The sequence below is a fragment of the Prinia subflava genome, chromosome 15 (assembly GCF_021018805.1).
Source record: "Prinia subflava isolate CZ2003 ecotype Zambia chromosome 15, Cam_Psub_1.2, whole genome shotgun sequence".
Lineage (NCBI taxonomy): Eukaryota > Metazoa > Chordata > Aves > Passeriformes > Cisticolidae > Prinia > Prinia subflava.
The window spans coordinates 8,940,874-8,952,267 of record NC_086261.1 but is presented as its reverse complement, the minus strand read 5'-3'; the positions used below and the strand labels follow the sequence as shown (position 1 = coordinate 8,952,267).

Here is an 11,394-nt window from a genome sequence, read left to right as displayed (position 1 = left end):
GTTTATGGTACTGTCTCAACATTTTCAGACTGATGGTGACTGTTAAAGGTGTGAGACTTTTTCTGGTTTGCAGCAAAATTGCTTTTCACAACTTGTCCCAGAAGATCTTTGTTTTTAAAAAAATATTTTGCAAATGAATTCTGTAACAGGGAGAGGTGTGGAATTATGGGGATGAAAGTGCATGTGGAAACATCATCTTCCCATTTTGCATTTTTTGATGTGACATTCCTCATCACAAGGGAAAGAGGCACTTCTGCAGCTTCCCTACCCCTGAGCCTCCTACCAGCTCAGAGAGGCATCACAAAGCCACTCACTACTCAACCTCCATTTTATTTCTTGTCGTTTATTCACACAACCACACTGCTTTGAGAGCTCGGCCCATCCCTAAGTAAAAGCATTCAAAGTGGCTGGAACAACTGGTGAAAAAAGGATAAACATTTTTCAGCTGAAATTGGTCAGATTATGGATGAGTTGTTTATAAACATCTCGTCTAGAACTGTCAAGAGGTGGAGCTGACATCACTGAAAGATGATAGATTCTGACACGGTGCTCTGAGATTTCACTGCCACCAAATGTAGGTTAATATGGGATTCAATAGGAAATCTGGCTTGTGTATTGCTGCATATTACAGGAAACGAAGGAACTTGTCATTTGTCTGCAGATTGCTAATTGCAGTTTATTGCACATGCAAAAGGTTAATTTGGGTATGGTATCACAGTAATCACATGCACTGCCTCAGAATAAACCATACCCCTACACTTACTGATGGGCTGGCCTGTGGAATTTGGGACATTATTTTGTAATATTATGACAAATAAGAATTTTGAGTAAATGCTGTAACAGTGGGCAGCAGTGTCCTTAGGTGTAAAAGATCAGAATAGAGCAGTTACAAGTCTCTGGTATGAAATACTTTCCCTTAACCCTTAATTTAATTATTCCCTGAGATGCATGTAATTTATTCTTTGTGATAATCAAAACCAGAAGACTCATCTATTCTAAATGAAAATTATATCCTATTTTTATTATTGTTAATGCTTTGTGTTTAGAGGAGTATTTAAAGGTCTGAGATGAATTCATGACCTCTTCATGCTGGGTGCTGTATATATACACACACAGTAAGCTCACTGCCCCAAAGACCTTACACTTTAATTAAATAAAGGTTGGAGGAAGGAAGTTTTATTACTTCTGTCACAAATGGGAAATGATAACAGAGAGAAACTAAAAGGACTGAGAATTACACTCCTCCTGCAACGAGTCCTGTATTTGCCTGTAATATATCCTCCCTTCCTGCTTTTGTTAAGTTGCTGTAAATTGCTAGGTAGATGGTTGGTCTCTCCCCCAGAGATGGAGTTTAATTCTGTGCATGTTTCAAGGTTTTATGGAACGAAAGGCTTTCTGTAGATAGATAACACTTTAATTTAGACCTGATTAAGTTATTCTGAAGCAATACTTTTGTGGAGGGAGTAGATTTGTACAAATCTGGAGCACGTTGCTTGTTGCCATATGAACATACTACTGCATAGCTGCTGTGCTCCCCGGGGGCTGCGCTGCTGGTGCAAGGGGGTTTTAAGGTACACCAGTATAACTTTTTAATTGTTATTATTCCCCATAGTTTGCTCTTAAATGTCTTCCAAAATAGTAAAATGTAATAGTGCTTGAGATGTTGGAGCATTCCACAGGATTCATGGGGCTCCTGGAACACCAGTGCAGGCTTAGTCTCCCAGAAATGCATCTTTTTCTCCTCCTGCTCCCTGGAAGTATGGTGCTCATTCTGAAATGCATTTTTAGCATTCTTAATTAGAGCTTCTGGCTTAACATTAAAAATAATGTCAGCTCTGTCTGGAATCTTGCTTTGGGATTTTTTTTTTTCTATAGAGGAACATAAACCTGAAGATAACTTGTTTCCCTTTTTCTCCCCGTTCAGATCACAGTACAGTGATTGGTTTAAGCAGATGGGGTAGGAAGGGGAAGGGAGAAAAAAAGTGATAAGTCAGGTGAAGAAACAAAACAAAGAACAGGTAAAATCCCAGCAAAACCCAAGCACTCTCCTCATAGCTTCGCATTTCAGTATTTATTACTCTCACTGCTGGACTCCAACAACACTAATCCTCTACACTGATGTGTCTTTCCCTCATCTCATCTCTGTCCTGTCCTGCCCCTGTCTGGTAAATGGGTACAGTGATGTTCTGTCTCACAGATATTAGACTCCTTGAATTAAAAAGATTGCAAAGAAGCAGACTTCTTAAAATTATTATTTTATTTAATAATAAAGAGTATTATTATATTGGTTTAAGTTTTATGGGTCCTTGAGCACTTATCAGTAACCTCTTGTTTACCCTATGAAAACCAACACTGCTGCCTGTGGAAGTAAATCTGTAGAGTAAGTTATCTTTTAAATATGAAACTTCAGGTTTTTTAGTTGATGGGAAAACCTCAGCACTTAGGAAAGCACATCACCAGTGTGTACCCTTGCTAGAAAACAATCCACTGGAGCTTTGTTATACAACATTCAAACATCCTGACGAAGTGACAGTAATTTGCAATAAACACTGTGTGTAAACAATTACCTGTGACTCGTTACACTTGTTTGTACAGGCAGCTGGCTAAACAGAACTGGGTGCACTTGTAAACGTCTGTCCCTGTCACACCTGATACTGGGAAACAATTGCTTATATGATTACTCAGAAAAAATCAGTGTTTTGTGCCTGACAGCTGGCAAGGACTGAGTATGGATGTTTATAGACACACGGAGAAGAGCCAGAGAAATCCAATGTGAGGGTGGTGTTCGTAGGACAGCGGTGAGGGCACTTTCATGCCTAATCCCCCCACCAAGGGAGGTCTCTGTGACAGAGTACTTGACCAAAACCCCCCAGTTTTGCTGGTTGAAGGGTCCTCTGGTAGTAGAGGTGAAATAAAGTCTTTTGGTAATACAAGGCCCAAGGAAGAGGCAGAGGTGATTTATTTCCTAGTGGTTTAGCAAAACGGGTGTAAGATGCAGGCACGCTGGAGCAGCTGTGCGGGAGGCGTTCCCACCCTTGGGGCTCTTTATGAGCACAAACGCGGGGAGCTGGGACCGAGGTGTCACCGCGCACCAGCCCGGAGCCGCCCATCCCGGCAGGCGCTGCCGGGGGCCGCAGGCCGGCAGCGGGACACGGCTGCGCTCGGGGCACGGCCGTCACCCCGCGCCCGGGGAGCGCCGAGCCGGGCAGGGCGGGGCCGCGGCTCCCCCGGCTCCGACCCCGCGCCCGCCGGGGCTGCAGCGCCCGCAGGGCGGGCCGGGAGGCGCCGCAGCAGCACGGGCCCGCGGGCTGAGGGCCGGGCGGAGCGGGCTGAGGGCCGAGCTGAGGGCAGGGCCGGGCGGAGCGGGCTGAGGGCAGGGCGGAGCGGGCGGAGCGGGCTGAGGGCCGAGCTGAAGGCAGCGCAGGGCGGAGCGGGCTGAGGGCCCCGCGCGGGCGCACTGCGCGCGCCGGGGCGGGGCGGGAGGGGCGCGCAGGCGCGGGGCGCGCGCCGGGCGGGAGCCGGCGGGGGGTTCCGCGCGCCCGCGGCCGCCGCCCGCGGGGCCGGTGAAGGGGCGGCGGCGCTGCCGGCGCGGGGCCGGGGCCGGGGCCGGGGCCGGTGCGGGGGCGGTGCCGGTGCCGGGGGTTCTGCGGCGCTGCCGGCGAGCGGCGGTAGCGCCGCCGCTCCCGAGCCCGGCGGCGCACAAAGGGCACCGCGCCCCCCCACACCCCCCAGATCAACACCCCCCCCCCCCGCCGCAAAAACGCACCCCAAGCGCAGCCCCCTCCGCCGGCGCTCAGGTGGGGCTGGCGGCGGGCGCTCGGGGGCGCGGGGCGGGGAGGGGGAAGCAGCGGCCGGCGGGGCCGGGGCCCGGCATTGTTCGGCAGCCGACAACAAAGAGCGGGGCCGGGCCGGGCCGGGCCGGGCCGGGGGGGCAGCCCGGCCCCTCCGCGCCGCCCCGGCCAATCGCGGCGCGCGGCGGCGGCGCGCGGTGACAGCGAGCGGCGCTTACGCCGCGGCGCCCGGCGCGGCCCCCGCTCCCCGCCCCGCGCCCGCCCGCCTCTCCAGAGCCGTCTGGCTGCAGCAGAGCCTCAGACAGAGGAGGGGAGAGCAGGAAAAAAAAAACGCTGAGTGAGTGGAGTGGAGCCTGGGAGGGGCTCCTTAAAGAAACGCTGCCGCCGCTTGGCATTGTGGCCGGCGAGGAACTCGAGGGGGGGAAGCCATCGGAGCTCCTCTCGCTTATCCTCTTCCCACCCCCCCCACCCCACCCCCAGCCGACAAAAAAAAAAAAAAAAGGAAAAAAAAAAAGCCAACCGAAAAAACCTCGGGGGGGGAGTCGTGGGGGGGGTCCTGAGAACATCTTATAAACCGGATTGCACTGAGAGGAGGAAAAAAAAAAGCAAAAAAGATACAAAATATACAAGCAAAAGGCAACAATTCCCCGGTCTCCAGCAGTCGCCCACCCTCCCTTCCCTTCTCTCCTGCTGGCCATCTGCCTTGGGTTCTCCTTTGTGTCTGATCTCTTACTACTGAGCCGAGCGCAGGCGGAGGGTGCACCACACACAGGGACTATGCCCAGCTCGCTTTTTGCAGACATGGAGAGGAACGGGAGCGGCGGCGGCGGCGGTGGTGGTGGTGGTGGCGGGGGAGAGACCCTGGATGACCAAAGAGCCCTTCAGATCGCCCTGGATCAGCTCTCCCTGCTGGGGCTGGACAACGACGAGACGGGCTCCATTTACGACAACGAGCCTCGGAAAAAGAGCGTGAACATGACTGAATGCGTCCCGGTGCCCAGCTCGGAACATGTCGCTGAGATAGTGGGGAGACAAGGTGGGTGCTGCATGCGAGGGGGTGTGGGGGCTCGGGTCTCCCCTCCGCGCTGCCGGGCGGGCGGCTCAGATGCGACACTGGCCATTCCCAGGAACGCTGCAGCCGTGCGGTGGTGGCCAGTGCCGGCTTCCCCCAGACAAAGAAAGTGCAGCAGCAGACGTGATGTTTCCGAGGAGTGTTATGCATCACTTTCGAGATGCACTTTCAGCTGCCGATTTGGGGGAAAAAACTACGAAAATAATAAAGATCTGTCCTTTACTCCGGCTGCAGAAGTTCAGATTTGCAAGAGGAAACGGGAGGAAAATGGGAGCCTCGGTGCTTCCCCCCCACCCCTCCACCTTAAAGTTAGAAATCGTGGATTATTTTTAAGGAAGAGAAATGGAGTGGAGAAGTGGAACAATGGGGTTGGAATATAGCATCCGCAGTGGGGAATATGGCTCATTCGGTACAGCCTCTGCTCCTCACCTTTAGAACTGATTTATTTTTCCAAAAGGAAAGTGCTGAGCAGGAATGTGGACTGGCGGGTGTGTAGGGCTTGCATTTAATTTTATTTTTTTTCTGGCTGTGCAGTTTTCCTGCACCATTTTTTTTAAAATTTTTTAAAAAATTTTTTTTTGTCTCCCCCCTTATTATTTCATTTTTTGCCCTGTGTTGCCGATCCTGTGAACTGCACGTTGGGTAGTTTTGGGGCAGTTTGCATGGCAGATGTGTCGGTGGCCACTTGCGATGCCTTTGGGCGTGTGCCAGGGCTGTGGGTTGACATTACTTTACACCGTGACCGAGGCTCCGGGACGAGATGCCAGCGATCACCTGGGGTTGGGGGCAAGGTGTTTCGGGTGGGTGTGCTTTTTTTATTCCCCCTCCCTAGCTGCACCCAAACAATGGGTTGTAACCGGTTCTCCCCCACCACCTCCCCTTCCTCCCCCTCCCCTTCGCCCTCCATCTCCCGCATCTCGTTCCCAGGTTGTAAAATCAAAGCTCTGCGGGCAAAGACCAACACCTACATCAAGACCCCGGTTCGCGGGGAGGAGCCGCTCTTTGTTGTGACGGGCAGAAAGGAAGATGTGGCCATGGCCCGCAGGGAGATCATCTCTGCGGCCGAGCACTTCTCCATGATCCGAGCCTCGCGGAACAAGAACACAGCCCTGAACGGCACCGTTCCCGGCCCCCCGAACCTGCCCGGCCAAACCACCATCCAGGTGCGGGTGCCTTATCGCGTGGTGGGCTTGGTCGTGGGGCCCAAGGGGGCCACCATCAAGCGCATCCAGCAACAGACGCACACGTACATCGTGACCCCGAGCCGGGACAAGGAGCCGGTCTTTGAGGTGACGGGCATGCCAGAGAACGTGGACCGGGCCCGGGAGGAGATCGAGGCGCACATCGCCATGCGCACCGGTGGCATCATCGAGCTGACGGACGAGAACGACTTCCACGCCAACGGCACGGACGTGGGCTTCGAGCTGAACGGCACGGGCAGCCTCTGGAGCAAGCCCACGCCGCCCAGCATCACACCCACCCCGGGCCGCAAGCCCTTCTGCAACTACCGCAACGACAGCTCCAGCTCGCTGGGCAGCGCCTCCACCGACTCCTACTTCGGGGGCGGCACCGGGGGGGGCGGCAGCGCCCGCCTGGCCGACTACAGCCCCCCGAGCCCGGCGCTGAGCTTCTCGCACAACGGCAACAACAACAACAACAGCGCCAACGGCTACGTGTACGGCGGGGGCGGCGGCGACGTCCTCTCCTCCCCGGACTGCTGCTCCGAGCTGCCCTTCGACTCGCCGCCCGGCTTCGACCTGGCGCCCGCCCCGCCGCCCGGGGCCGCCCTCCTCTGGCCGCAGTTCGAGCGCGGCCCCGCCGCGCCGCCCTCGCCCGCGCCCTCGCCCGCCGCCGCCGCCGCCTTCCCGGGCGCCGCGCCCGCCAATGCCAACCTGGCGCTGCTGGTGAGCGGCCCCCGGCGCGGCGCCGCCCCGCCCCCGGCGCGGCTCTCCCCGCCCCTGCACGGCAGCGCGGCCGGCACCGAGCACCCGCTGGCGCGCCGGGTGCGCAGCGACCCCGGCGGGCGCCTGCTGGCCGCCTCCTACCCGCTGTACGCCAACGGGCTGGGCGCCCACCTGCCCGGGCTGCCCTCCGACTCCTCCGCCTCCTCCTCCTCCTCGTCCAGCTCCTCGTCCAGCTCCTCCTGCTCCTCCTCTGGCGTGCGGCGGAAGGGCAGCCGCGACTGCTCGGTGTGCTTCGAGAGCGAGGTGATCGCGGCTCTGGTGCCCTGCGGCCACAACCTCTTCTGCATGGAGTGCGCCAACCGCATCTGCGAGAAGACGGAGCCGCAGTGCCCCGTGTGCCACAGCGCCGTCACCCAGGCCATCCGCATCTTCTCCTGAGCGCCGTGGGCCGGGGGGCCCGGGCCGGGCACGAAGCGGGGGGGCCCGCGGGGCCGGGGCCGCCGCCCGCCGAGCGGTGCGGGCTGCGGCCGGGGGAGGGCTGGGGGGTGGTGTGACAGCGGGTGCATGCTATAAATAATAACGGGCGACTCCATTCTAGTGCTAGGCTAGTTTTTACACTGTACTTTAATACGAAGCTTCCAAAACTCCCCTTTTTTTATAAACAAACGAACGGACGAAAAAAAAAAAAAGGAAAAAAAAATTGAAAGTAGAAGATGCTTATGATGATGACAATGGTGTGTGGACTGTTAGTAAAACGTGCTGGTAGTTCTAGGATGCTTATTACAAAATAATTAAATCTATGGGTGGATACTTTTCTGAATGTTCTTGAAAGGGCAAGAAGTTCCTGTGAAAAACCATGATACTGCAGCTTTATCAGACTTTAAAAAAGAAAAAAGAAAAAAAAAAACCAACAAAACTGTAACATATCTCTTATATATATTAAAAACGTTTAAAGGTTTTAAAGATAAATTGCATTAATACAGATTGAAGTATTTTATTCTTTTTTGACTTGAAAAATTATATTTCATATTGCAAAGATGTTTACAAGTATTTTAATTTAAGTTCAGTGAACTTTTTGTAGCTGGGTTAAATCTTTTTTATTTTAGTATGGCCTTATGGCAAAGAACACTGTATTATTTTAATATCACACAATTGTGAACAGAATTACAAACCATAAAATGTGTAATGCTTTGAACAGTATTCTGTTGGGATGGAGATTTTATAGGTTCAGAAAAAAATCTTTTAAATCTGCTTCACCCAGCATATTTTCTATTCAGTGATATAAAGCATATTTTATTCTATATTATTACAAAAATGGAAATGTATAAACATATGTCAAAAGGAACTGTTGAAGCTTTCTAACATTTGTATAAATAGAATTCAGTGGAAATTACAAAAATTCTGTTGCACCACTATAGTTTTAGTATTTCTATTTTAATACATTTGTTTACCACTTGTTTATGTATATGTAGGTGACGTTACTTGAGCTTAAATGTACTTTACTGAGCAAAGTTTAAAAACAAAGTATATTTTATTTTATGATAAAGGGCCTTTAACCTCATGGTCAAATACTAATATTATATTTGCTGAGACAAGATTTGAAATTGTATCAAGAGTTTTATTTTTCTGACATTTAAAGTTCTACATAATAAAAGTAAAACTTAAGTAATGGTGCTACTTCATGTTTTTTTAAGTATTTCTATATAAATAAAATAAAATATTACAGAAAAAAAAAAAAGGTACTCTGTGTGGTGATTTGTTTTCATGTGCTTAGGGTTTTTTCTGGAATTTTTGTTTCCTGCTTGTATCAGTGAAACATGTTGGGAGTTTAGATTGTGTCATGCTAATGTTGCTGGAACTCATTCAGGCTTCCAGAATAATCCTGTCAGCTATCATACCTTATAATATGTTTTTATGGAAAAAAAAAATTTGGGGTTTTTTTAATATGTGTTATGTTGCTGGGGTTTTTCACAGCACAAAATACTAATATTTTATAATTTTTAGTAATGAAACGTGCTTGGATTTGTGTGAATTGTTACTTTTGACAGGCAAAACATGGGAAGTAGGAAAGTGAAAAGGAGCTGAAGGAGGGAGCAGGGGAAGCTCCTTTGTGCTGATGGAGGCTCCTGGCTCTGCCCTGCCCAGGCCCTCAGCACCGCATCCCAAACTTGTTATTCCTGGAGCAGAGCAAGGGCTGCAGTCGCCTCCCCGAGTCCTTGACAGTGCTTCTTGGTGTTTACAGTTGTGGCTGGAGGAATTGGTGTCGACAAGCTTATTTGGATAGAGGATTTACTGCCGTGTACAGTTGGTTTGGCTGTGCTGGTGCCCGCAGCGGCGTTGGGGCGAGGGGAGCTCCGCCGAGCCCGCGGACACCGGGCGAGCCCCAGGATTGCTCAGGGAGGTCCATGGCAATGAATCCATGGGATTGCTCAGGCTGTTGGCTGAGGCGTGCTAGAGCAGAGTGCAGAAGGTGCTGCACATCACTGAACGTTTCTCTTTGAGCTTGCCATTGCCCTTTCAGTGGGTGAATGAAAACAAAGGACACGCAGAGCGCGTGGCATATTTCGTAGGATTTACTTTGTGCTTAGCAGTGTATGGGCAGAGCTGCTCTGCTCCCATCTCCTTTATGGACTCCAGAGCTGCTGGTTGGGTGGGAAGGGGGAGGAGGGAGGATGCGGCAGGGGATGATGGGATCTCTTTGTTTGATTTGATTTGATTTTTGCTTCTTTCATTGAACTGTGGTTGTGGTATCATCTGATTTATAGAGTTAAAATCCCTCACTGAGTGTTGTTTCTGTCTCAGGAATCTTGAAGGTTTGGATGGGGGGGAAAAATCCCCCTGCCCTAATGCTGTGGAAAAGAATCCAGAGAGTGGCAGAGAAGATGTGTTTGAATACATAAGCAGTACAGACACTGAAAAGCCTTAGCAAAATCAGTTATTTTAGAGACATCAGGAAGTTTAAGTCCATGTGTATATTTTCTTGATGATGGGTGTTTAGGAATTGCTCTCAAGATGTGTCAATCAATTTCTCATGTCTGTGTAAACATCCTGCGTGGTTTTCAGGGAAAAGTTATGAAAATGCCTATAAATAAAAAAGTGAATTTGATCACTTTGCTTGATTTTCAAGCTTAGTGAAACCGAAAAAAAGGATGAACAAAAACTGAAAGCTGAGCTCTCCTCCTTTTCCTTGCCGTGGTGTACAATCCTGTGTGTGTCCCCGGTGTTGGCAGTGGTGTATGGATGGCTGCGAGCAGCCTCTGGAGAACAGCCCCTGGCCAGCAGCTTGGGGAATGCCTTAGCCTGGCTGCTGAGCCTGTCAGTAAATCCAACTGGCCTCCTTGTCCATGGTCATCTTACAGGACTTGCTGTTTCTTTTCAGACTGTGGCAGAAACAAAGGCAATCCCCTCTTGGTCCATGGCTCTGGCTGCCTTCTCAGCCTCTGCACGCTGTTTCAGCCCCTTTACCTGCTCCATGTGTGTGTTGTCTCAACAGGGGAAGATGGGCTGTAGTGCTTAAAAACTAATTGTGTTCACTCCTCTCTGGGAATTGTTTTGCCTGCAGAGGGACCACTCTGGATTACTCTTGCTTTGTCATCCCATGAGTGCTTTTTGCCCAGCCTTCCAGACCTGGTGCCCTGTGGTGGTGGCAGAGCCAGGGGGCTCAGCAGCATTCACCCACCCGAGGCCCCTCCACTGCCCAGACCCTCTGCTGCTGGCAGGGCTGGTGTGTGCCTCTCTCTCTGTTGGAGGGTGTTTCAGGGTGTACTGGCACACGTGGTGTCCATCCTGTTCATCTCATTGCTTGCTGGGTTGCCCTGATGTGCCCTGAGGCCAGATCTGCTCCCAGTGTTGGGTGTAAATCCCCCATCCTTGGCAGCAGAGATGAGTGCACGGGAGCAGGGGCAGTGTGGGGATGGACGTGCAGGCTGCCCATGTGCTCTGCCCCCCGGATTTATGCTGTAGGTCAGTCCCTCAGACTGCAGGGGCCATAAATCAGTGCAGAATTTGTCCCAGGGTCGGGAGCCATATGGTGTGCAGGAGCAGGAGAGGAAGGGGGATGCCCACGCCGAAGGAGAATAAAGGCCTGTGTTAGGGGCCAGAATATTTCAAAGCCTGAGAAAGGGGCAAAGTTCAGTTTCTAATTGAGTGCTTTGAAATATATAGATGTATATGGTCAATGTTTGTCTTCCAGAACAAAGCCCACTTTGTTTGTCCAGCGTTCGTGTGTCGGTGCTGGGAGCTGTTCCTGGGGGTGTCCAGCTCAGAGCTCCTCGGTGCTCTGGGGCTGCTGGGCTGGGGGTGCCCCTGGCACGTGCCACCAGCCTGGCCCTGCTGCCAGCCCTGCTTGGAGGCACTGGGGGGGACCTGCACATCCAGGCTCTCCCAACACATTTGTAGGTTCCCAGTGCGTGTACACACCATTATCTCAAACCAGCGTACATTTACATATGTAAGAATTATTATATACGAACTCCTAAGCTTAATTATTCCTCTGTCCGTATCTTGTACTTGACAGAATTTGCATAACAATCAGACATCAAAGCCAGAACCCTTTACTGGAAGAAAGGTCTTTCCGCTATATTATTTTAATAAAATAAATTATAATGATCAATTAAATCTAAATTTA

At 51.5% G+C, this 11,394-nt stretch overlaps 1 protein-coding gene across 3 annotated transcripts; it reads left to right on the top strand.

Annotated features, from left to right (window-relative positions):
- The first annotated feature begins 3,693 nt into the window (after positions 1-3,693).
- MEX3B (mex-3 RNA binding family member B) lies at positions 3,694-7,252 on the top strand. 3 transcript variants are annotated; one of them, XM_063412454.1, is made up of 3 exons: positions 3,694-3,797; positions 4,591-4,827; positions 5,791-7,252. In XM_063412454.1, the coding sequence occupies exons 2-3, from the start codon at positions 4,593-4,595 to the stop codon at positions 7,203-7,205; spliced, it is 1,650 nt and encodes a 549-aa protein (XP_063268524.1). In that variant the 5' UTR covers positions 3,694-3,797; positions 4,591-4,592; the 3' UTR covers positions 7,206-7,252. The 3 variants fall into 3 exon arrangements, with proteins under 3 accessions (XP_063268524.1, XP_063268523.1, XP_063268522.1); XM_063412453.1 differs by lacking the exon at positions 3,694-3,797 and adding an exon at positions 3,817-4,128; XM_063412452.1 differs by lacking the exon at positions 3,694-3,797 and having other exon boundaries at positions 3,817-4,827.
- Positions 7,253-11,394: the final 4,142 nt, after the last annotated feature.

What these genes read in the sequence shown, in the direction of transcription:
- MEX3B (XM_063412452.1), top strand. Translation starts at nt 4,569, where the DNA reads ATGCCCAGCTCGCTTTTTGCAGACATGGAGAGGAACGGGAGCGGCGGC. An exon ending in TGAGATAGTGGGGAGACAAG is followed by an intron (nt 4,828 to 5,790) that starts GTGGGTGCTGCA and finishes TCTCGTTCCCAG; the next exon opens with GTTGTAAAATCAAAGCTCTG.